We start from the raw sequence: 26,006 nt of genomic DNA, 5'->3' as shown, positions 1-26,006 counted from the left end.
AATTTATACGAATGCCATTTAACTATGTACATAGAAGAGGCTCTGTTTACAGTGCGGATGAAAATTATTTGCAAAGCAATAAACACAGACATACACACTCATGTGTGTGTGTGTGTGTGTGTAGATTTTAACATTATTATGGCGATCACTGGGCGGGCGATGCACTGGGCGGGCGATATAAAATGTTTCCACTGCACAAACACATGTAGTCATAAGCACACACACACACACACACGCGCGCACACACACACACACACACACACACACACGCAAGCGTCTCTCTACACGCGCTTAGTTTGTTGATTAATAATATAAAGGAAGGGGCGCGAAAGAGTTGACAGCGAACTTAACTAAAACGGCGCAATTTTCGGATTGCCACTTCAAAGATGTACAAATTATAATACATACATAGAAGAACAGTTGTTTTTTTCAGTTTTATTTTCAATTGTTTACACTTTTGTTATAGTGTTTTGTAGTTGTTGTGCACTCTTTTTTGAATACAAGAGCTTTTTACGTAGTTATAGTTGGTGTTTACGTCAGTTTCAAAACAACATTCCACAGGTGCTATAAATGCTTTAAGAGAGCAGCGACGTGTTGGCGTTTACAGTACGGTTCACAATATACTGAGCGGCCATTGTGGCGAGTAGCGCAGCGAATGCCGCTAATCGGTTCGGTCAGCTGGTCGGCGCCGACGATGCGCAAGTTGTCCTCGGCCCGCGCCGCAGCACACGACGAAGCGACACGCGACGTTGATTCACAATAACAACGTCAGCTGAATTCAAAACAACAAGTGCACAGAACTCTCTCCCACTCTCTCTCTCTCTCCCACTGTATTGCTGCTGATATTGTTGACGAGAGAGCGAGCATGCGAGCGCCCGCGTGCATGTGTGTGTGTGCGTATGTGTGTATTTGGATAAGAGATAGTATTAATTGAGCTGTTTGCCATAATTTTCACAACGCTGTCAAATATTTTTACATAAAAAAACAAACAAGCAATGATAAAGATAAGAGTATAAAGTAGCTACACTTACAGGCACGCTGTTAATGATAAGAGCATAAAGTAGCTACACTAACAGACACACTGTTAATGTTGTTTATAAGAAGAGCAGGCTGTTAAGTCCCATTGCTTAATATAGCTTTTAGAAGAAAGTTGTATTATCTTATCTGAGTTGCCGACAAAAATGTATAATCGGTTCAGCTGTTGAACATAGGGTATATTCAAGTCGTTTTCAACGCAATTTATCAATATTTTTTTTATTCTTTTACTTTGCGAGCTATCAACATTTAAGATTGATAAGCGTATTCGAATGAGGTTTTCCCAATGAAGGTCAGCCAGATAATGAATAGTTGTAATATGTTTTGTATTTAATGAAATGCAGCCTATATTTTTGTTACATATTAATTATCATTTTATTTATATGCATTCCCATTTGACTTAGTATACATAAATATATATTTTCATACAATTAGATTTACGTCTTTAAAGTTGCTTTGCCTGCATTCCATATACATACATAGATTCTTCTACACAAATTTCTTATAAAAGGTGTTTTCAATACAAATACAAATTCATATTAGGTTTAAGCTTAAAGAACAGTCGCAAATAAATTTTGTCTAATAAAATTAACTAGAATTTTGAGAAACAGTACATTTTACATTCTTCTTCTTAATAGGGATTTTCGGGTAACTTAAACTGTGATCAATCCGAAATGTGAACAAAATGCATACAATATGTGGACGGATATGCGCAAGTATACAAGTAGATATTGGATATGGATGAAGCCAAATCAAGTTGAATTGAAAACCAAATAAATATTTACATTGAACCCACTGAAAGCTCAACCGGAATCGAAGGATAGTTCCTTGTATGTCACTCAACCGTAACGCATTGTATTTTATCTTGAAGTTATCTTTTTTCTTCTTTTTCTAGGTAGATGATTTTGTAAAACTTTCTAAATGTTGACTTTAAGTGTACGTTTTGTATTCGGTTGCTGTATGCTATTTAATTTTTGTTACATTATATATATATATATTTTTTTTTGTGGGTTTATACATTTCTCGAAAACAGTAAAATCGCTCCAAAACTTGTTTCTGGTTAGCTACTAAAGTTTGTTGCATTTGTAATCCATATTTAAGAATTATATTGATTTACTGATATCTCTATCATATTTATATGTGTGTAAATACGCGTATCTGAGCAGATTGACATTGTTCTTTTGTTTTTGTTTTGCAAAACATGTACGAGTGTCTTTGAGTTAGTCTTAGTTAAAAACCAAAGAGCAAAAACAAAACAAGATCTCGATCTAGCCGCAGCAAACAAGTCTGAAATATGAATTAGCATAACAAAGTAAAAGACGAAGATTCTTCAAAAAAGTAAACCAGAATGGATCGCCAGATCGAGATTGAGTTGCACAGCGATTCTGGGTTTATGCTGATAAACTTGGCCAGACATGCCTACATATATATATATATATATATATATATATATACTAGCTAATCAAGCTTCAAGTGCTCCGCGGTTATCAGCGCTGGTTTATTTTAAATGCCAGCTCTTCAACTGAACAAAAATTAAAAATAAAATAAAGTCAAGATGTGCCATGCTTTCAGCTGAGATAAGTGCCAGCTGTTTGGCTTACCAAGTTTCGTAAGCTCCATAATTGATAGACCCCCTCCCCCGAAGCCGAACAGTGGCACAAAGTTGTCCAAAATGAAGTACAGGAAAAGCTCCGTTAATCCGCACAGCTACCTTGGTCTGATATCCCCTGATATCTGCAATTTTATTTTGGTTCCAATCTATTGTTTAATAAATTTTACTTCGCTTAGACTTTGCTAATGAAAATCGTTTCTTAAACTTGTGAAAAATTGAATAATAATAAACTTTTTTTGGAAATAGAAAAGTTCTTAAATATTCCTTTTGGAGCAGAAGAAAAAATAACTGTTTAACTGTGCCCGTTCAAGTTAGGTCTCACTGTATCTAGCGGTAACTGAATGCACGGCCCATAAACTGTGTGACCATATGTTAAAAGTTTATAAATACACACGTAATTCTATCGATAATAATGTCAATAATTTGTTGTGCATAAATAAAAAGTGTCGAGAGTTTTGGCAAAATTCTTGCTCTATGTACATATGCATGTCGTATGCCTTTATGGAGTTCACATATTGCAAGTATCTTTTTTACTGCTTTTTTTTTTTTTTTTTTTTTTGGATAAGGAAGAGTTCTGTGATATATCAATGCGCACACATACATTTACATATACACACACATACAGCTTAAGAAACGAGTCTTACGTCAAAGAATATGCTATACATTTATCATAATTTGTTTATAGATTGTTTTTTTTTTTTCTTGGTTTTTTTCTTTTGCATGTGTTTTATATGTTTTTGCTTTTTTTCTTTTGAGTTTTGCTGAAAAAATATGTTAATTTGTTTTGTCTTACAGGCTATATTACTTTTCTCTAAATATGCTTCCTTTTGTAAAATATACATACATATACAATATAGATATATCTTTATGTTCAGTTGTAGATAATAGAAAATGGCATCAGTAAGTATGCGTATTTCCCATACAATTTATATATATACTTAAGAGATTGGTGTGTGTGTTGCTTTCCTAATTTACAGTTGAATTTCATTTTATTGCATTAACTGAATCCCAAATTGGAAGTAGAACCAAATACAACTAATGGAGATCTCAAAACCCTGTCGATAGGTAATCGCAAAGTGGTAAGTGTATGGCAATGATATGGTAATTATTATTTAGTAAGTACTTTAAATAATTATATATAATTAATTAATTCATTGATTATTTTCGTGTGTGTGTGTGTGTGTGTGTGTACTCGTGCAAGGAACATAATTACAAATAAATTGGGGAGCAGCGCTTCCAGCCCCAAGACCACAGAACATAATTTAACTAAAATACGAATAGTTCTATTTACTTTCGAGACGCAATGCTCTATCGATGCGAATGCAAATTACTTTCCACCCATTTATAGAGCGCCGTCTGGGATCTGGCCACCCATTCCACATTGGAGGCAACGCTGCTGAGCGTCATATTCAGCACGGACATGCCCTGACCACGCCCAAAGCGATGTACCAAGGACTTTAGCTGTGGGTGCAAAAATATTTATAAATCAATTGAAGACATATTTTAGTATTTGACATCGCCTACCTCATCGTAATCGAATTTCGTTGCGCCATATTGCGTTATGGCCGATATCACTTTGGCGAAGCTAATGGTGCCCGCGCCCAGACGCTTCTCCAGCTCAAACCATTTGGCCTGCAGAAAGCGACAGGCCATTGCACCGCCGGTGGGCGTGCCCGCAATGGCCTTGAGCACCTGTACCACCTCCTCGGTGGGCAGCATGGTGACATGCGATAGCAAGCGATTCTGCAGCCAGGCATCCTTGGTGCGCCCCAAGGCGCGCAGCAACTGCATCCGCTCCACAAAGGTCTCCGAGGTGCGTTGCAAGTTGACAAAGCGCTCCCAGCAATGCTGCCAATAGATGTACTCGCCGGATAGTATAGAGCCCGTGTAGACCACCTGAAGAACGTGCCACATGTTAAGAACGTGCCAAGTGCCCTCTGATCAAGCTTACCTCACGCAAATTGGGCGCTATGGCGGATCCGTTGTAGTACAAATATTGATTCAACATATTCTTCGCCTTCGTAATGCTGTCAATGTCCTCCCACAGCACCGAGGCCAGGAGCACCTCGGGCCGCATTAGCCTAATTCGGCGGGTATTATGTATATTTCAGTTTTATACCAAATGTAGATTCACATTGTAGCTCACCTGCTGGCCACATCGCCCTCATCGGTCCAGCCCACCTTTTCCATGACCGTGGATAGCTTCATTTTGATAAACTCGCTGAGCATCAGGAAACATTCCGAGTACTTGAGTATGCGACGCCATTTCTCCAAGTGTCGCACAGCCAATGCCATTGGACCGTAGTGCGTCTCACTGGGCAAATATTGGATCATATTCATCGTAATCTCGCAGGGCAACAGGTTCGCATGGCACAAGGTAAACGCATCCGAGAGCAGGCCGAGACGATCCTACGGCGACATTCCATGAAATTAAATTTAAGTCCACATTTCATTTATATATCCATACAAACCTCGCTGCTAAAACGATTCGGATTGTTGGACAGCTCCTCGATGAGACTAGCCCAGTTGTCATCGTTGTAGACAACGCGATAATAGCCATTCTGTATGGCATTCACCTTGATCCATTTCACATTCTCCGGCACATTGAAAGTTACTGAAAATGCAAGAGCCAACATTTGTGTTATGTTTAAAATCAGGAAAATTTCTATTCATCATATTTCTTGTAGCGAATCTCTTGATGAGAGGATACACTCAGATCTATGATATATCTATCAGGCTTCAGCTCAGTCCGGTTAGATTTCAGAAAGGTCTAAAGTAGGTCTTAGGTGCTTTCTCTACAGAGTTTATGCAGCGACTCTAGTCAAATGAGGGCTTGATGTCCTCCAACCCAACGTGATTCGAGCTACTCACCATCGATGTTCTGCATCCAGAGCGTCTCGCTGACATTGTTGATATCGGTGACATATGTAACCGGAAAAATCCATTTGAGATGCGGCACAGACTTGTGCTTGCTGGCATGGGTGGGCGCCACGGTGCTGGGCAAGTCGGTGGCATTCAGTGTGGTCTTGTTGTAGTTGTTGCCATCGTAGGATTCATCGTGAATGGCCAGAAAGTCGGCTGGCTTGAAGGGTCGCTGCGATATGGATATGGTGTTGCCCATTTTGGTAACGGTGAGCAGCGGAAATCCGGGCTGATGTGTCCACAGCGTCATCATGTCCTTAATGTTCTTGGAGCCATTCGCCTTTTTCGTGCATATGGTCCAGAGATCCGTGGGCTCGGCGGTCTTGAAGCGGTTCAGCTTGAGGAAGGTGCCCAGACAGCCGCGGAAGCGATCCTCGCCAATGGCCGTGTGCAGCATGGAGAATATAGCTGCCGTTTTCTGGACAAAGAACTCCTCGTTGTTGCCATCGTGCCGGGTGCCGTTCATGATGCTGTCCCAGCCCTGAATGGCATCAATGTCCAGCGCCGCATTGGCCATCTTCAGCAGGTACATCTCGCGCAGGGGCCAGCTGTCTTGGAGTGGAGCCAGCGCATGTATGCCCAGATATTGAATGAGACCCTCCCACAGCCAGACATCCTTGAGCACCTTGCGCGAGGTGATGCCGCCGAAGAACTGACGCACCATGGCCTCGGCAATGCGCAGCGCACTGAACTGATACTGCTCCGAGGTAATGGAATGGGGATCGGTCAGAAAAGAAGTCTTCAGCGTAACCAGACCCAAGGAGGAGATCAAATTGCGGTCCAGCGAAGGCAGCGCCACAAAGTCCACCTTGGTCAGAGGATAGCTGATGTCCAGCCAGGTCTGCAGATACTCCAACACATCACGGGATGTGTGCAGAATGAAGGAGGAGCGCGGCAGCAAATCTCTGGGCGCATAAAACGTATACGATGGTGCACGCTTAATGGACGAGCCGGTGGACTGTGACAAGGAGGTCAGATTTGTGGGCTTGCCATTCCCATTGATGGTCATGGGCAGCGCTGTGGTCGTCGAGCTGCTGACATTGTGGAAGGGCGTCAAATTCACGTTGAGCGAGTGCGTCAGAGCCGTAATATTGCGCACCGGCGGATTTTTGCTCTTCAGCTGCGTGTAATTGTTCAGCTGTGAGGGCTTCTTGCCGCTGCCGGCGGTGGCTGGAGCCACCGTGGTGGGTATGTACGCAGCCGAGGGTTGCAGCGATTCCCGCTGAAAGTCGCTGACCACCCAGGCAACAGCATCGGCGGGCAATGGTGGCGTCTCGATGAAGTCGTCACGCAGCTAAAATCAGGGTACAAACAATTGGCAAAACCCCATGTGATGCCTGTGGAAGTGCACTTACCAGGCCTGTGCCCATATAGAAGCCCACATCCTCTGTGGTATGCACTATCGAATTGGATAGACCTATATGGAAGCGATCACGAAATACCGAGATGCGGAAGGGCGCGCGCACGTGCGGTTCATCAAAACATGGAAAGGCGCGACGTGCGCCATTTGGTCTGAAGACTGTGGCTGCCAGCAGGCTGTAAAGGATTACGGATTACTCTCGTGAAGTCGAATCAGCTTCCAGCTTCACAAAAATGTATTTGACACTTACCGTTCCCGTCCATTGAAGCTTTCGTACTGATCCACATAGAAACCCTCCGGCTCGGGATTCAGCTTGGAATACCAGCGTAAGTTCAGCGTATAATTCGATTTCTTCTTTAGCTTCTCCTTAACCTCAATATAAAATTGCTGACGTGGCGGAAATTCCAGCACCTTGACTATCTTCAAGGCATAACCCTTGGGACCGGGCGTAACCAGCGCCTGTTGCATAAAATGCAATTAGTTAAGAGTCCATCAATTGTCCCCGTCTTAACTCACCTTCTCCGTAACGTTCAGATCCTGTATGTGCAGCACAATGAAATTGGTTTCCCGCTCTATGAACAGATCGATGGTCACTTGACCTGCCGCATTTGAAAGTAATTAAGAGAGAGAATTAGGGGAAAGTCTAACGAATCGGGTGGTTCTCGGCTCAAGACTCACCTTTGACGTCCAGCGTTGTGAGATTGGGGTGTATCGTAACCATGTAACGCAAGGGTCGCACGCTGTTGGGCAGCAGCTTTTCCAGCCAGGGAAAGGGCTCTCCGTTCGTGGCAATTGGATTGAATGGCTGTGTGTTGTTTTCTTCATCCGTTTCATAGTCAGACGCCGTTTTCGCCGCACAGGAACAGTCTGCAAAGGTCATACACACACAAACGTAATGTTCAGATGCTTGGCTTGGGCAGTATTTATTCTTTTTTTTTCATATATACGTATATGGTTTGGGGATCTGTGGCTAAGCACATTGATGCTTGTTGTTAATCAACTGCGTTTTACACGGTTAACAAAGAGAACAAACTTAAAATGCTAGGTTTAAGCAGAGAGGTGGAAATAATAAAAAGCTAGCATACAATCTGATGACTGGCGGAGGAGTTCGAGACTTTTGACTGGGTACGCTAGCACATTTAAAAGGAGTTCAACGGAATTATTATAAAATATTGTTCTGTAAAAGTATTAATGGATGGGTTTTTAGGGGTCCAGCGCATGAGTAGGGCAATGATTTTTAAATGGAATGTTTTTTTTTTTACTAATAACATTTTTTCAAAATTTCTTTAAGTAGTAAAAATAAGCTATATCAAGTTCTTTGAAATATTGATGTTGTACAAAAGAAAAAAAATGTCTTTTTAATTATAAAAGATTTTTATTGTATCCTATTTCCAGCTACTTCTATTTCTTATCATTTATATGCTTGGGGTATTATGAAAATTAACTCAACAAGTATGATTTAATTTTTCAAATTTTCCGACTATGCATAAATGGGAGTTTGTTTCTAGTGTGTTAGAACATATGTATATGTATATCTTAAAATCTAATATTACTTGTCAAGTTTTAGAGGGTATAAAATGATAGATTCAAAGAATGTTCGATGTTGGAAATACGTTCCTACTTTAGAAAATTCTACATAAATAACAAGCAAACAATTTTCGAAAAAAAGTAAGATGAGATAAGATTAGAGTATGTTGATTTCAGTGTTTGGCGACTCGAAATAAAGAGAAAAGTCTGGGATTTGAATATTGGTTTTACGATAATTGAAAGTAGATCAAATGCACTAATTAACGAAACATATAGAAAGAGTATTACAAGAACAACATTGGATGACAGCAACATGCCGACAGATTATTATATATCATAAAAATACTATATATGAGAAGATATATATATATGTACTAATTTTTCGGGGCTAGTTACCGGTTAGAAGAAGTGGGTTTTTCGAAAATTTGTTACTCACATTTTTACCAATCAAACAAGCATTTTAAGAGAAGTTTTCATAAATATGTATATAATATTTTGTTTTTACAAAAGAAAACAAAGAAACAACAATATGAAAAGAAAATGGTAAACAAATTTTGTATACATATTTATTTATATATATATATATATATATTTATATAACTATTGCATATAGAAGACGTAGGCGTATTTTTTTTTTGTTTTTTTATTTAGATAAAAGTCAATTAAAAGCTGGCATTTTACGTGTATTTTCGAAGTGTTGCATCAATTAATGACAATGCAAGTATGCCGGGGAGTAGGCAATGATAGGCCTTAAAACCTTTGTGCCGGCTGGCCACACCGTGTTGCATATTTCATTTGCAAACATGACTCACACACACAGCTCTGGCTAGGGCTACGGCTCCGTAATGCAATTAGCCTTCAATGCATTTTGCCCCATTAAGTATGCAACACAAGGTTTATGTTTGTACTTTGCATACATTTTGCAACGTAATATGCAACACTGGAACCGCCAGCCCCTGCCTCCTCCTTGCAGACTTGCCTGCGCTTGCCTGGGGCAGACATAAGCAAGCATGTGAGTGTGAGTGTGAGTGTGTGTGTCTGTGTGTGTGTGTGTGCCCAGCATATATTTTAATGGTATTTGGTTTGTGTTAACACTATTAAAGGCATATTACAACCGACTGCGACTATGTCAAGAAGCAGAGCGTAGAATGTGTGAATGCAGGCAGCTGCCGCTGGCTGCAACCTTCATCAACTTAATGCGATTATATGGTTTCAATATGGATAATATGCTGTTTACTGCAGGCTCTAAGAGGCGCACCAAGTGAAAAGGCGTGCTGGCATGTTATAAAAAGCTCTGACTAGTATGGAAACATATAATGTAATTGATTCAAAGGGTATTTTTAATTGTGTTATATGGAGATACCAGCTGAATATGTAGAGCCTTTCATTTTTATATTCACATGTCCTGCTTTCATTTAGAGCTTTAGTAAACTGTCTTGGAGGTCTGAGCTGGCCAGGATCAGCCTTCTCACAAGCTGCAGCTACCTTATGCAAATCTTTTGCATTCGGTTAAATGAGGTATCTTTTTATATAATTGAGGATTGAGTCCAAGCTTGAGTCCACACATATCGAATTACACGAAAACTTGCAGGAACTGCAGTTCTTTTTATCATCGTGTCTAGTTTTGAAAGAGCCAGGCCCTAGTTAGCAGAAGAGAAACAATCTAATGGAACACAATCACAGTAGATGACTTGTTCCCGGAACATAAAGGAGCAGTTTTCTTGACAGTGTAACTTTGTTAGAGAACATGTCAGAACTGTTTCTCTCTGTGCAGCATATCCGGCAAGCGGATACGGCACAGCTCGCCGTTTGTCGCTGGCTACGTTGTAGTTGTTTGTTGTGGTTGTAATAAAATTAAAAAACAACAAAACCGAAAAGAACGCAAAGAAATGCAACCGAAACGCAAATATGCACAATGGAACCTACCATTTTGAGGTCCGGCATAGGCAATGATAACGGCCGTCAGCAGCAGGGAGCCGAGCACGATGCCAGCGACGAGAAGGGCGCGTCGCTGTGAACAGACGGCGACTCCGGTGCGCGTCTGGCGGCCTCCACTCGATTCGCCACCTGGAAAATGTAATTAAATGTCAGTGCGATAAAGGACAAAGTGAGAAGTAGCGCAAAGCGGGCGGCGCAAAGGCAGAGTGGGAGTTAGGGATCATATTAAATTATGTAAATATTTGCACGCGAAATGTTTGTGGAACGGATTGAACGTTCGACGATATCCATATGTGTATATACTTATGTGTGCTTGGTTCGGGTTCGTTTACCTGATAGAAATGCACAATCATCCAAATCCGGATCATTTGTCATTTCGATGCGCTCGCGCCGCCAAATTTTAGAACCTTTACGACCACCGCCAACGACCGAAATCTTAACGGGGCCGATATCTTTTTGTCTTCCGGCCAATACGTTAACTTGAATGCGTTGCTTAAACGCCGCGTTCTTCAGTTATTTATATCAACTATATACGATTTGAACAACACATCAATTTACTGTCACAAACGTCAAGATCAACTGCTCCTATTAAATTGCTTAAATTGTTGGTTAGATATGACAGCCTCAAATTGTGACCTTTTCATAGCCTTGCAGACAGGATTTAAATTACGATATTTTCAAGATAACTTAGAAGATGAAATCTCTGATCCTAATAAGTGTATATAGTGCATATAACCTTTATGTTAACTAGTCTCACAGTAGGCCTTACGAAACATTCGGAATTGCCAGGATACGTCTACTATATCGTAATACTCCTGACATATGCGCAAAATATTATTAGCATCGGACTACAATATCATACAGCTTCCTTTTGTTTTTCAAGCTGTCTTGCCAAACTTGACATTAACTAGATTCCCTATATAAAAGTATTATTAATATCGGAATTATATAGCTGGACAGCTATATATGCGATAAGCCAAAAACTTAACTTCTTAGCGAAAAATCTTTTTTTCCTTTTCAAGATATCTTGAGCAAGCTTGATTTCCGATTACTATATCAGAAAGCTAGAACCGAATCTTGCAAAATTATGATACTTATTTGTTTTCCAAGATATAAATTGACCAAATTTGACATATACTCTTTTCTCGATGCTCCTGTCATATGTGAAAATGTCTGCCATAGAAACTCTTGAAAAACTTGTATGAAACTCTAGTTATTTTTTAAACTTGACATTTACAAGATTCCCCAAGCTCCAGAAATTTGTCACATATGGAATATATCATATAGCTCTCAGGCTGGTATCAGTCAGTTCTTGTTGGTAACATTTTTCTGTCATTCAAGTTATCTCAAGCAAACTCAGCAGCTATGAGCTTTACTACGCCCATCTCATATCTGCAGAGCCGTAAGCCATATGTCTACAAGGGTATTTAATCTTTGGCGTGCCGAAGATAGCAGTCTTTATTTTTTATCGTTTTTTATTTGTGCCTCGACCAGTCACGACACGTGCGGCCTCATGCATATTTTATGCACTTGCCACATTTAGTATATAGCCAACTTTGACTACGTTGGCCCCATAAAATTCGAAGGTAAATCAGTTTGAAATTGACAGAGCCGAAAAACTCTCATCGACGCGACGAGTTGATAATCTGACGGACAAATAATCGTAATTTATGCGCCCACTCAAAACGGAGAGATGAAAAGTAAAAAGGGAAAAAATGTGAGTCGACTTTCCACCCGCCTTTCTCGATTTTCTTTTCTCTTTTGCTTGTATATTTTGGGACAGGCGCCAAAAGCTGCCGCCCTTCCGGTCTCGACCCCTGCCGCCGCACAGCCGGCATCCCGTCTAGTCCATCGCCCATTTGGGCTCTGTCTGAGCCGGCGGCTGCGGCTGCGGCGGCATCGTCGGGGGCCGCCCTGTCCATGTCTTTGTCTGCGTCTGCAGTTTTTGAATGTTGCTCGCAATTTCAATGTCGCATTGAATTAGTGAAAAGCGCTTTCGACGCCCCAAAAATCAACCCCCGAAAATTGTGAATGCTTTCTGTGTGTGCGTGTGTGTGTGTGTGTGTGTGTGTGTGTGTGTGTGTGTGTGTGTGTGTGTGTGTGTGTGTGTGTCCATGTCTGCTTTTGAGCAGCACTTGAAGTTCAAGTTGAGCATCCTTGGCGAATTTTATGCGGTTAAGACTTGGCAATAACAAAGTAAATATGCTAAGCTTGAATTTTGGGTAATTTACTTGCATTTGCTTTAAAAATAAAAAAAAAAAAGATTGACAATTTGATATAAATTGAAAGAATATTTAAAAAACTAAATCTTCTACATTTGCACAATAGCAAATGCAATTTATCTGCTGATAAGGCTTTAAGGCGAGAATATGTTTTATGATAGAAATTCGTAGTATTCAACTTTTTCCGCTTGATAAGATTCTACAGGTCGGCAACGGACTATAAGAACCGTCTAAATTTAGAATAAGTATTGCATTTTTGAGTTAGATTTGGTCTTAATAAAGGCTTTTTAATATCTTATTTTCAAATGCAGATTGTATTATTTAAATAATTATAATGTTATTATCTGACATTTTTAGTTTTAATTAAGAATAAAATTCAAATTTAAATGCCCTTAACATTCTGTTAACATTAAATATACGCCTGTTATCATACTTTAAGCCATACCCAATTTCCCTTAACTTTCTAATAATCATAATGCTTGACTATACTAAGTTCTAAGAACCTGCAATTGTTGCGGGATTGTAAAAATAGCCTTGTTACAGTTCCTGTTCTATTCGTTGACATACCAAGGTTAACAGCCATGTAAATGCAAAGCTATTAACTGTATTGTTAAGACGGCTTCTGCATTTGTTTACATTTTCATGCATGTGTTATTATTGTGAATTTGTTGTTGTTCAACAATTGGACACAAAACCTTAGTGCTTACGCAGTCAGCGTCACAAGAGCGCAAGAGAGCAAGAGAGTAACAAGCTGTAGCCAGCATAAAGAGCGTATGCGTGGCAGCTGGAATGCCAGCTGAGAGCTTGCGAGAGAGCAACATTTAACATTGCGCTCGCATTGGAATCTGTGTTTTGAAAATGAAATGTCAAAAAGCAAAGCTCAACAGCGCGCATTTCCTCACATGAGTCTGTGTGTGTGTGTGTGTGTGTGTGAGTAGGAGAGTATAAGTGAATTTCCGGCATTGTCTTAGCTTTGATTATGCGGCGTTTTTCTTGGCGAGCAGCGAGCGCGTTTCTGAGTGCTTTCTGAATGCGCGTATATATGTCAATAGTGCGCTTTCCAGTCCAACTCGAGTTTTTTTTTTCTTTCACATTTTGCTTTTGCTTTTTTACTTTGCAATCCTTTTTTTTTTTTTTTCTTTGCATCTGGTCCCTTTTTTTTTGTTTGCCACTTGACTGAATTGGCGAGTGCATTTGCGTACAAAAGGGCAGCGGCAGCGCCTCCCCTTGGCTCAATTGTTGGCTCTAGAAATTAATTCTGACATTTTGGTCGGTCGGCCGACCCGTTTGTTGGCTATATAATAATAGTGTGGCAAGCGTGTGTAGATATTTGCTTTGGCTTGTTGCTGTTGGGTCTTGGCTGGCTATGAAAGGTCAAAATAGCAACAATTAATCAATGCATGTGACGTTTTCATTAGGTCAAAGCCAATTTATTTATATGGCTCGCCCGCTTGGCCCAATATTCGCATTTACTTTGTACACATGAACTTTGAGCTTTGCTTTCACAATCAAATTCACTGCTTTCACTTGAAGTACCGTTGAATTTCCGTTACCGAACTCGATTTGTTGCCAGAACCTTGTTGCCAATTAGCTTCAATTAACAAAAACGCCGAAAGCAATTGATTTGCCTTCTCTTACTTTGCTTCCTATTTTTTTCTTAATATGTTTTTTTTTTTTGACAATTTCTATGCTCTTTTCGCTATAGACACGCACAGCGGGCAGGGCAGGCAGTGTGTAAGGGCAGCACGCGACTCATCTGTGTGCGAGTGTGTGTGTGTGTGGGTTGAGGAGTTTTTTTTTTTGTCAACACGGGCTTTCGTTTCGATGTTCCGTTTGTTTGTTACGCGCTTTCCGATGCGTTAGACTACGCGTACATTTTCCAACTGGATGCTGTTGTGGCTCGCCGTTGGGTCTACGGCTGTGAAAAGCACTTTTGCAGCAACCCCTCCGACAGAGTCCCCGCCCCCCAGCCCGCAGCCAGCATGCACAGCTGTGCAGCGCATGTCCTCACGCTCGCGCAAGCTCTCGCTCGCTCGCTCTCTTTGACGCTTTGACGCTCTCTCACCTGCGAAAATGAAAATGAAATTTCTTTTGGGCCCTTTTTGCCGGTCCCTTGCGCCAACAAACTTGTTTTGGTGTTGCCAGGCACATCGGAATCAAGCGAGCATGCTGCAACCCTTAAGCACCACCCACCAGCACAACCCCCCTCCCTTCCATCCTCCCCTATCAGGCACACCATCATTCGTGTATTTCTCCCCAATATGCAGCTTTATCTAGTTACTATTGTTGCCGCCGCTTCTTTATCATGTGCTAGTCAAAGGTTCAATCGGCGAACAGTTCTTGATGCTGCATAATTAGGGGTTGGATTCTGGCTTTATACATAAGTATATGAGGCGCATTCCGCCTCGATCGAGATTTACGAGCGCACGTATTTCTCGAATGGATGCTGCTTTTTATTGCCTACTTTGTGGCGCCCTTTTGGCAAGTCCAACACACACTCATTAGTTTCTAATGGAGGCTGCAACTGCAGCAAATAATTCCACATAACTGGAACACATGCTGAGCGCCTGCAACTGCCGAGTGTTTCTAATAGAAGTAAACACATTATTGCCATGTGAATGAATATTAATTGCAAAATAAATACAAATAAGGCATTGACAATAAATAAAAGACTTTGTTTTTACAAAATTCATGACCACAAAACACAAATACAATACGAAAGAAAGCTAGAATATTATGCCTAGATTTGGCAGAAAGTTTGCCAAAACTGCGCAAAGTCGAAATTTTGTAAAGAATGTAGATACATAATACATATATAAATACACTTCTATTAAGAATGTCCGGCTAGCAACCTGCTAAAGCAATTATATATAGACAGAATTGTTCTGATGTTTATTATTTAAAAGCTTCAATCAATTTCCATATGATAAATTAATAAAAATTCTTCACTCAAACTTTAAAAATATGAATTTCTAAATTAAGCCAGGAATCTGGCAGATAAAAAAATACGCCTCAATTAAGCCGCATTGCAAACTGAAAAGTGGAAAACTTTATGAAATCTTAGTAACATTTGGCACCTGTTTTGGACGTGTTCTAATTTGATTTGGACATTGGCAGCCGCAAACACAATGAACCGTACTTGTATGTACTTTTCTAATTCTTTTTTTTTTTTGGGGCGAGCTTCAAAAAGTTAGGCGTAAACAAAGTACAAGAACTTTTACAACGGATTGATGAGTATGGCAAAAGTTTTATTTGGGCGCAGCGCCAGGTCACGAAAACTTGTTTAATGTCAACACTAAAAAAGGGGCTGTGGGGGAGGTGGCAGGGTTGAGGTTTGAGCTGTTCGAACCCGAGCAGCGAGCTTAACCCAATGAAATCTTTGTCACGTCGTCCAATTGCCAGAGAGAAAGAGAGAGAGAGAGAGAAGGAGAGAGCAAACAATTAAATGATGGAATTGCAAATGGAAACACAGGGTGTTCATTAGAGAACATGCCGCAAAAGAATTGCCGACGAGGCGTTTTTTATCGTCTATGTAAAGTCGTCGCTGCGTACAATTCAGTTAGCGGGGCTTTTCTTTTCAATTGTAAACGCAACAGCAGCTTTTCCCCCAAATCGTTCCGTCTGTTATTTAACGCATTTCACGGATGTCGCCATCAACGCACCATGGGCTATTTTTGGGCTTCTCACTGGAAAATAGCCTGGGGCTGAGACCTTAACATACCAAAACAGTTAACATAATCGTCAGCTGTTCTGATAACAGCTGTTAAGCATAACAGTTCTGAACCATAATCCTTAAATGATAAAAAAGCCGCTGAATATTAATGTGACTTCTATTCAATATCTTGGGAATATATATGGAATATTTTAAGTAAAATATATTTGACTTTTGGTAAGGATAATTTAAAGCCCACGTTTATTTAAACCTTTCCCAAGATTCCAAATTGTACGACAAACCTTTAACGCTATTTTAGACCATTTAATTAAATTGAATTTATTCGAATTTTTCTCTTTAATACCCCATAGTAGAGCGTGTCCAGCATTGAGTATTTGCTGTCGCTTGCAAATTTACAGCCCACAACTTGTGAAGAGCACACAGATGAGTGCCGTGTGCCTGCGTCTGTGTGTGTGTGTGTGCCCCCACTTCAAGGGCTTTGGCTGTCGTTGAACATGGCCACAAGTGTCTGTAATAGAGAGCGGGTCGCCCCTGGGCGCCAAATCGAAATGTGGTGGTTAAATAATCGCTGTTTATGAAACAATCAATAAATTTAAGCTGCTGCGATGGCAGTTACTGCGTCATGTGGCCGCTACTGCTGCTGCTGCGGCTGCTGCTGCTGCTGCCTTAGGCGTTGATATACTCCTCACACACACACACACATACACACACCCACACACACATTCGCACATAACTTGCGAGCTTTGCTGCCAAGGGTTGAGCGGGAGCTGCGGCTACGACTTGAAACTTTTAATTGCTCGATTAAGTGCTTGTTAATCTCTGTACTTCATTACGTTCACATGAACGATAAGAGCACAACAATATAAATAGCTCGAAATGGGCTGGATTTTATATAATATTCAATTGTTTCGTCGAGTGTCAAAGATAATGTTATGATGGGCCGGAAAATGAATACGCCTAAGCCAAATTATAGAGTAGAGCAGTGGAAAGAAAGTATTTTATAAATGCAAGCAAGAGTGTTCCACTCAAGACTGCTCGAGTAGAGAACACACAAAGACCAGCACTTATGAGCTTTAAGGGTTGAATAAGGTAAGGAATCGAAAAGTGAAATATTTTTAATATGTGCTTAACGGCGTACCTATCAAATTTGAAGCCTCTAGCTCTTATAGAGACTACAAATCGATAAATTGGATTAACCGGAGCATTTTTATTAAAGTAGTGTTCTTTATAGGCTCAACTGCCCAACATGGCGTATGCTTAATGCCAACTGCGTATTACAGAAATATGTTATGAGAAAACTGTTAAGCAATAACATAGGGTATTTATGTTATTAACAGCTCGCACAGAAGCCTCGCAAGAATCAATTTACGATCTATCTATTTATCAACGAATATATAAAATATAAAATTAGTCTTGCAGATAACTTCGACTATATTTATAAAGGATATACTGAGCTTAGACAGCGCATCTTGCGGATACTTTATAATTTAAATATTAAGGGAAAATGATTACTTTTAAATTAAAGTCGTCTGCTGACATAGAGAACAACCAAAGCATATTCAGAAGGCTTTGCCAATTTTCCGCTTGAATAACAAATGTTCATTTGCGTTTTGCGCTCTTAAGGAACTGTGTGCCCTTCTTCCCCCACCCCTCACTAAGCACAGTGGGCACTTGTGCAGTCAATTTGTGGAATGTTCAATAATTTCATTAATTGGCGGCTCGTGTTGAAGCAGCACTCAAAAGGTCTCCATTGCCAGCATAGGCATCCTTGGCCCAAGTACTCGACTGTGTGTGGCAGCTGGTGCATGCAACAAATGCATTCGATGGCAGTCAGCAGCCATGAAATGAGCCCGTCAAAGGCCCAAACATAACTGCCAACTAATTGTGCAGAAATTGGACTGAAAAAAAAAAAAAAAACATGAAGAAAATGTAAAAAAGGAGCGAATGCCTGGAATGCTTTCGAGTGCTGCGAAAAGTGTGCTAGACCACAGCCAAGTTGCCAGCTACTCCTCCTCACCTCCGGTGGCTGGCATTGTTGTTTCCTGCCTGACTGACAGGCAGATGGACAGACAGACGGGCAGACGGACAGACTTGCCTTTGCGAGTCGCATTTTCCATTTAATTACGTGGGCCGCCTTGGGGGGCGCACTGCGTGCTTTGCAGTTGCATTTAATTGTGTTTGCCTGTGTGTGTGTCTGTGTGTGTGTGAGTGTGTTTGTTTCGTTTGCGCCATTTTGCAACAATAATTTGTTGCACTGCGGCGCATCGCTTTGCCATTTGCATCGCCTTCCGTTGACTTCCTGCTCGCAATGCTTCAAGTGGCCTGACCCAAAAACACATTTTATCCATTTCTATATGTCTTCACTTTCACTCGCACACACACACACACACACACACACACACACATTGCATTGTTTTTGGTAGCCCTATTTTTATGTTGCTATTTTTTCTTACCATATTTTCTTTTTTTGCTTTTTTGCCGGGATGCGCAGGACTTCTTTATTTAAGTCAAGTTGCTTCAAGTAGGTGTGTGTGTAAGTGTGCGTGTGTGTGCGTGTGTGTGAGCCCATTCAGAATGCAATCAACATCAACGCATCCTGCAATTATAAACGTCAGAGGCAGCAGGCCCGACAAGCTGGCATCGACAGCAACAACAGTTGCTGCCACAGACACTCAGTTGTTGCTGCCACAAACCGTGTTGCTCGAGTGTTGAGCACATTCGTGCTGCCTGCGGCTGTCATTCGAGTGCTTACTCCAGTTTGTGCATTCTTAATTGCAACACCGACAAGCACACGTCCTGCTCCCGTGACACTGATTTTGCATAGGTTGCCATGCCACACAGCATTTTTCCCATTTCTCCCACTTCTCCCATTTCTCCCTGTGGCACACTTTAGGCGTTGCCTTGACGCGTCTGCCCACGTGCCCAAGAGCTCGCGATGTGTTGCACAGATAAAAACCAATTGGCTTTTATCATGACACATGCAGTTCCACGGTGGATGTGGTCTTAAGACTTCGCCTTGCCGGGATTTCCTTTATGCTTGCATTCTCAGCCTCTAACTGTTTAATAATTCATCAAGTATTCTGATGAGCTAACCGCCTTAGAGTATGCTTTCTTCCAAGATTTCTGTCAAACTTCTGCTCGACTTTCCCGCATTTATTGGTTGGTCTTAACATTTCCTGCGGAAGCCAGTTTCCGTTTGGCGACTCCATTAAATAGTCTGCACGATGCAAATAGTTTGAGAAAATCAATTCAAACACCTGCCGACTCCAGCCACAGGCTAAACATTTACTTACTTAACAGGAAATGAGCCAAAAGGCCTCAGGCTGTCGAGCTTAGCTAAGTCAAGCCAACCGCCCAGCTAGAGTTGGGCGCGTGCTTTCTCTCGTGACACGAGCACGCACGACCTGCGCTATATAAGCAAATTTCAATACACAAATACAATAGTAATAAGAAATATAAACTCCAGAAAAATATGTAGTAAAAGATTACAAATTGTAATTAACTAATTAATAATTAATAATAAAATGCTTCTCGTTTTGTTTCGCATTGCCTTACGAATATGCCGACCCCTCTCTAGCAGAAACCTTTTAAGCCTGATGTCACCCAAAGCTCTCAACGCATTTCCCTCGCTAATTAGCCTCAACTGAAGCCATCAGCTAGCCCATATTTAGAGGCCAAAAGGTATTAGTTTAAAATATTGCTAAGTACCTGCTGGTTTTTGGTTTTAAATTTCTTGGTCACTTTTTTCTCTTGGCTTTTCATGTTTTTCTATACATTCTCTTGAAAGTGTCGCTTCTTCAGGCATAAGTTTATGCACTACATAATCTAAAATTAATATTCCCCGGGGCACATTTTCTATTACCTCGCACACACACACACACACACGAACGTGCGAAAATAAACACAAGTCTGCATTGCAAATGGCAAAAGAAACAAAAACTGAGAATTCCGTCTGAATGTCTGAAATCTGAGCCAACTGAAGGCGTGCCTGGCTGCAAATGTCCGTCTGTGTCTCCAAGTTTGTGTGTCCAACTGAATGCCCCCCGGAGAGGTGGTGGGCGCGGTTAGGAGCTGGATTGTGGCATCTTTGAAAGCAACAACACGGGCAAACGAAAAAAAAAAATCAAAAATGAAATATGAGAGGATTGTCGTCTTTAATAGAAAAATGCACAAAAAATGAAAAAGAAAATAGCAAAGTTCACGTCGACCTGATGAAGATTCAATACCCTCGCAGATATATGACATATATACTCTTGTATTTTTATATTCAGACATACAACAAGATTTGAATACCAAAAATCCATATTCAAGCGATTTATGTCAGTTGATATAGTTTTTCAAATGAGTAGGGGGAAGGGTGGGTCCTGAGCTTGTCGAGAATATTACAAAGTACAAAAAGGTTTTGACTTGGGAAAATATGATAAAGTAATAGGATATCGATAAGATTTTAGTTATGAAGATAAGTTAAGTAACATAAGAGATTTAACCTATATATGAGGTGAATATGATACAATTGTCTGAAATATCAGATTAGATTTTAGCAATGTGTTTGGTACACAGTGAGAAGAGATCTCGAGAAAGATTTGTTCAGAAGATATCTTGGAAAACAAAAAAGTTTACCATACAAGAGTTCTATTGTCAATCGATAGTTGCTATAGGCAGTTATAATCTATAGTAGTCTGATCCAGAGGACTACGATATATGAATTATCTGCCATACAAAATATAAAGCTATGCCGACTTTACTGATTAGGCATCTATGTCTACTTCATAGGGTCGGAAATTGCTCCGCCTATGCGTTACAAAACATGCCAGCAAATTACAGTCCCCTCTGCTAGGGTATCAGGAGAGGAGAGAATTGCTGCAGCAACAGGCGAAGGCAACGGCGAGACGAAGACATGGCTGACATTCATTATATTTACTTGCGGCTGGGCTCGGCTGCTCGGTTGCTGCAGGTTTAGGCTTGGCCAACGGGGCGTATGAGCATATGACGAACGGTTTCCTGCAGGATACAAAATTAACGCCACAGCTCAGACAGCCAGCCAGAGGGCTGGGCGTGGGTTGTGCGGTAACGGAAACGGGACGAGCCGGCATTTTGTCTTGCGCATTTTTTTAATGCTTTTGTTTTGCATTTGGCGTAATTAAGAAAACAGCCTGATGACTGACAAGCAGGGCTGGGGGTACGTGACAGGTGGGGCAGCTGGGCAAAATTGGCAGACGCCTGCGGCAACAGAAGCTTTAAGCTGCGTGTGGAGCGTCAAATTATGCACAAGTGCAATTATGCACTTTGCTTTGTACATAAGCGCTCAGCGGGATGGCTTTGATCATGTGCAGGGGCCTCGAGATGGACCTGCTTGGCAGCTATTGCAATGCAAACAAATGGATTGCGGGCAGGCTTGGTTTGGGTTTGGGTAGGTCACTTACCAAAGGTGACGCCATTCGTTTGCTTCTCCTTGTCCTTATCTTTCTCCTTATCGCTCTTTTCGCCGCCCAGCGGCTCCAGCTCGATGCCATCTGTGGTGGCCACTTTGTAGTCCCGTTTCGACATGTTGCCACAACAGAAGCCACAACATAACATCTGACCAAATTTGTAGGCTTGTGGCTTAAGCGGCGCCGTCTTGAATGGGTTTACTCAGCTGTTGGGCGGGGGGAAGTTGGAAATGGGGCTTTGCTGCAATCACAGCACAGCAGCTCGTGCACCGTGTCCTCTGTGCGTCCTTTGGCGATATGTGTGTGTATTCAATAGAATGACTTTATAGAGTACGGGTGTATAAGATTATAAGTCGGTGAGCAGAGTTCTAGATTGTTTGTTTAAAATTGGTCCAGTTACAGAAGAGAGACAATATGTTTTATTCTTTATCGTAGAATCTATGAGAAAGAAAAAAGTTAAGGTTAGATTAGGTTTAATCAAAATGAATCGAATCTTTATAACAGCAACTGCACTCAGTTAAAGGTCAGCCAAACTCTATTAGAGCACTCATGTTCTTTTCCAAATGCATACAAATAATTAAGAGAGTTGTCACTAAGTTGATCAAATCAATTTATATTTGTTTCTCCTATTTTTGCCGCTCTCGAATCCTGCTCTAAAATGAAGACAGAGGCCTGAAGGCTTAAACTCATCTGTCTTAATAATAATATATGCATATCCATAAATAGAAGTGCGCCACACATTCCGTATCGTAAGGAAACTGCATATTAAAAGACAGAGACTTTTGAATATATGTCCAGCAAAAGAATCTGTGTGTGCACAGATTAAAATCTGCTGTTGCATCAACTTGCATAATATGCATATATATAGTTTATGTATTCATAAAATGGTCTCGACGGCAACTTTTTAGACTGGCAGAATGAGCTCGTGGCCCGCTGTTGCCGACACTTTGGAGACCGGTGACGACATTGTTTGGGGGCAAACAAAACGAACTTTAATAAGAGCACTCACTGCTCTTAGGCAAACTCCAGCAGCTCCTTCTCCTGCCAGAGTCGTGCCAGCCATTTGTAGTCCAGCACTTATTGCTTGTCTTAGTTGTGGAACACTACACAGTGCTTTGTGTGGCAACATAAAGCGTTGGCAAAAAGGAGCAGCCGGCGCTGGCAACAATGACAATGCGCTGCATTCGATAGCCTTGGGGCATAAATGGGGAGTGCCGGCAATAATTGCGAGCTGGAGTCACAAAGCGCACAACGGGGCGCATACGTAATGCGAGTGCCATAAAAATATCGAAGAGGTGCGCCACGCGAACAGTTCAATGCACGGCCCATGTTAAATGGAGCAGTTCGCAAGTTGGAGCTGCCGTCGTAGCTGGCGACGTAGTTGGAAATGTAATCGTGCACTGGCACTCCATTCGTTGGCAGCACTTGGCACAGGAGTCGATGCGAGGCAATTGTTTTGGACTGTTTGTTAAAACACAATGTTATAAAGCACTTGGCGGCAGCCATCGCCATTGCAATGTTAACTCGGCCCAAGCCTGTTCTGTGGCAAACCAAAGTACACAAAAAGCCAAAAACACAAAAGGCCACAGTCCAAATGAATTCTGCAAACAACACGACGGAAGCAAAAACAAAAAAAATGTGACGAACTTTCGATACACTTCCTAGTCGCAATCAGAAATGGTTCAACTTTTAATAGAGCTGCAAACTCAAAAATGGTCTGTACGATTGCCTCAGCTTTGGATTCGGTTCCTGAATCTGGTTGGCCACGTTGACGAACCCAATTTCGAATCTTGGCTCGTCGCATTTTTTACAATTTACAGCAATTCATTGCATTTATTTAAAACATTTGATATAAACTTAAACAATTTATTATAAACTCAATTTACTTTATTTATATATTTTTTTTTGGCCTAACACCACATTTTAAACAAAGATTATTTCAATTTAAGCTGAGGCTTAGAGTTGACAAAGGTGTCAAATTACGAACTCAAATAGGTTTGGCGCAGGGCAGTTCGCAGACTTGGCTTTAAAAATGCCTAATATAATAGCTGTACCTATATTTTTATGATAAAATTTCTAAAAACAAGAAATTTTTGATTTAAATTTTGATTCAACTGGGCGTTAGATATAGTTCAAGGCAGAGTTACGAATTGGTTCCGTTCCGGCTCCAAGTCGCTTTATAGCCTTGCATTGCTAACGAAAGAGTGCAGAGTGTAATAGAAAATCCGAATACCCTTTAATGGCAACCACTCGCAACGTACGGTTAGCGCAAGTTTGTTTTTGCCTGGCCATCAAGTGGCCAGAATTAATGCCAAAATGGCGTCAGCTTGTTTTCTTTTTTTTTTTTTTGTTATGCTTTTTGCTTGTTGCATACAAAAAAGTTTGTGGCATTGAAGGCCGGCCCAGGCCCAAAAGACAATGCAGTCAGCATTGCATATGTCTATTTGGTGGTGTGTGCGTGTGTGGTCTATGCGACACGTGTGCAAATTGTGCCCCAAAGTGTCATTTGCTATGTTACTTCCGGTCTGCCGCGACAGGATAAACTAACAGCAAGAAACAAAAACTCGTTATGATATTCTGTTGGATACCCTGCGACAAGATTCCAATAATTAAAAGAGCTTATATACCATAATAAAAACAAAATTTAAATTAAAGGCAAAGCTGAGCTGCTTGTTAAACGTTTACGAATGCGACACAAAGCAGAATCGACAATACAGCTGCTCTCGCGAGAGAGCAAAAGCATGAACACTCTGTATGCAGAGTAGTATGTATGGATGTGTGTGTGTGTGTATTTACCTTTTCGTTTTTGACCAATTGATTATTTTTACACAGCGCAATTGCGCTTTAGACCTGCTCTCAGTAAGCGTTATGAGTCAAGTTTTTGTTTTAATGAAACATTAAAAAAAGGGCACATCAGGTGCAGTTTTAAAGCTTTATTTCGGAAAAGCTTTAACGATGCACAACACACACACACACACACACGCAACTCAAGGCAGTCTGGAGAGCAAATGCAATTTTTTTTTCCAATTCTGAAGGCCAATCGACACAATTCGATGCCTGGCAATCAGAATAGTCCTCAGAGTGCTATTTGGGATTGAATCCCTTAGCTCGTTCTGTGTGTGGGCCATTAGCCATGGCCATGGAAGAGTAAGTGGATGGTTGGGGGAGCGACAAGTGACCTCGAGCGGATTTAACCACGCACTAGGTAACTTTTTTTTTTTTTTTTTTTTTTTTAGCAGGTGTCACGTTTTATTTTTAGCTTCAGCTACAGCTAAAGCTACACAATCGTCTGTTTGATATGCATGTTTATGAGCCTAACACAGCGCATTCATGTTCAAATATTAATGCCAACAATCGTCATAAATAATTAAGGGACACACACACAAACACGCACACACACGTACGCACAGCTCCTGTGGTTAGGAGCTGGAGTGCGGTCCTGTTCGCTGTGTTTGGCTGTTTGGCTTTTGTGTCTGGGGCATGTCAATTAACTTGTTCCCATTGCAAAGCCAACATGATAAACACATTTGTCAATGCCACGAGCCAGCCAACAAACAATACAAAATCCACACTGAATACAATGAACAAAAGAACACAAAATACAAAAAAAAAAAAAAAAAAAACATAAGCAAATAGGCCTCTTACCGTGTTCGAATTGAATGCGCAAAACAGAATCCTTCGTTTGCATAGAATTTTATTTCGCATACAGTTTTGGGCGCCAAGTTGTTGAAACAATGCACAAAATAAATATACATATATACATATATAATTGGATATGCTTGGAAAGCTGTAGAATATTTGTGTAAACTTTGTAATAATTTATTAAACTAAGCGCAGGACAGTACAAAAATAAAACACCGGCAGCACAATTTATATTTGGCCTCACTTAAATAAAAATCAACCAAAATGTAGACGTCTGTTTTATATATTATTATTATGCTTATTATTATTTGATGCACAAACGCGAACAAAATGCGACTAGTTAGCACGAAGGATAAACTCGTTCTGCTCATCGTTTCGCCCAACTGGCAGCTGACCAAGCAGGAGAGAGCTTCTGATTTGTATTCTCGCAAAAGCTGCGCTCGAAAGCTTTGCTATTATCCTGTGTCAGAATTTGTGCAGCGAAATTCCAAGGGAAGTTGCACAGGGTTTGGGGCAAACAAGGGAGATCCAGTAATACTGAGAGCAATAGCCGGTAGTATGGGCCACCAACCCCCGGGCACACACATACGCACACACCCCACAAAACATCATCTGCCAAGACGCATATCAACAATAATTTTGTTTT

General features: G+C 40.9%; 1 protein-coding gene across 5 annotated transcripts; it reads right to left on the bottom strand.

Moving 5' to 3' along the window:
• Positions 1-1,380: 1,380 nt before the first annotated feature.
• Positions 1,381-25,719, bottom strand: LOC6630314 (endoplasmic reticulum aminopeptidase 2). Of its 5 annotated transcripts, none has more exons than XM_015171617.3 (13): positions 25,364-25,719; positions 21,713-22,156; positions 10,383-10,523; positions 7,608-7,796; positions 7,446-7,528; positions 7,180-7,388; positions 6,925-7,105; positions 5,519-6,863; positions 5,119-5,261; positions 4,794-5,056; positions 4,599-4,728; positions 4,172-4,543; positions 1,381-4,108 (listed from the first exon to the last, which is right to left on the bottom strand). In XM_015171617.3, the coding sequence occupies exons 2-13, from the start codon at positions 21,864-21,866 to the stop codon at positions 3,956-3,958; spliced, it is 3,363 nt and encodes a 1,120-aa protein (XP_015027103.1). In that variant the 5' UTR covers positions 21,867-22,156; positions 25,364-25,719; the 3' UTR covers positions 1,381-3,955. The 5 variants fall into 5 exon arrangements, with proteins under 5 accessions (XP_015027103.1, XP_015027101.1, XP_015027102.1 ...); XM_015171615.3 differs by having other exon boundaries at positions 7,608-7,748; XM_015171616.3 differs by lacking the exons at positions 21,713-22,156; positions 25,364-25,719 and adding exons at positions 10,727-10,990; positions 14,090-14,506.
• Positions 25,720-26,006: the final 287 nt, after the last annotated feature.

This window comes from Drosophila virilis, chromosome 2 (genome assembly GCF_030788295.1).
Source record: "Drosophila virilis strain 15010-1051.87 chromosome 2, Dvir_AGI_RSII-ME, whole genome shotgun sequence".
NCBI lineage: Eukaryota > Metazoa > Arthropoda > Insecta > Diptera > Drosophilidae > Drosophila > Drosophila virilis.
Note: the sequence above shows the minus strand (reverse complement) of the source record. Positions and strands in the feature narration are given on the sequence as shown.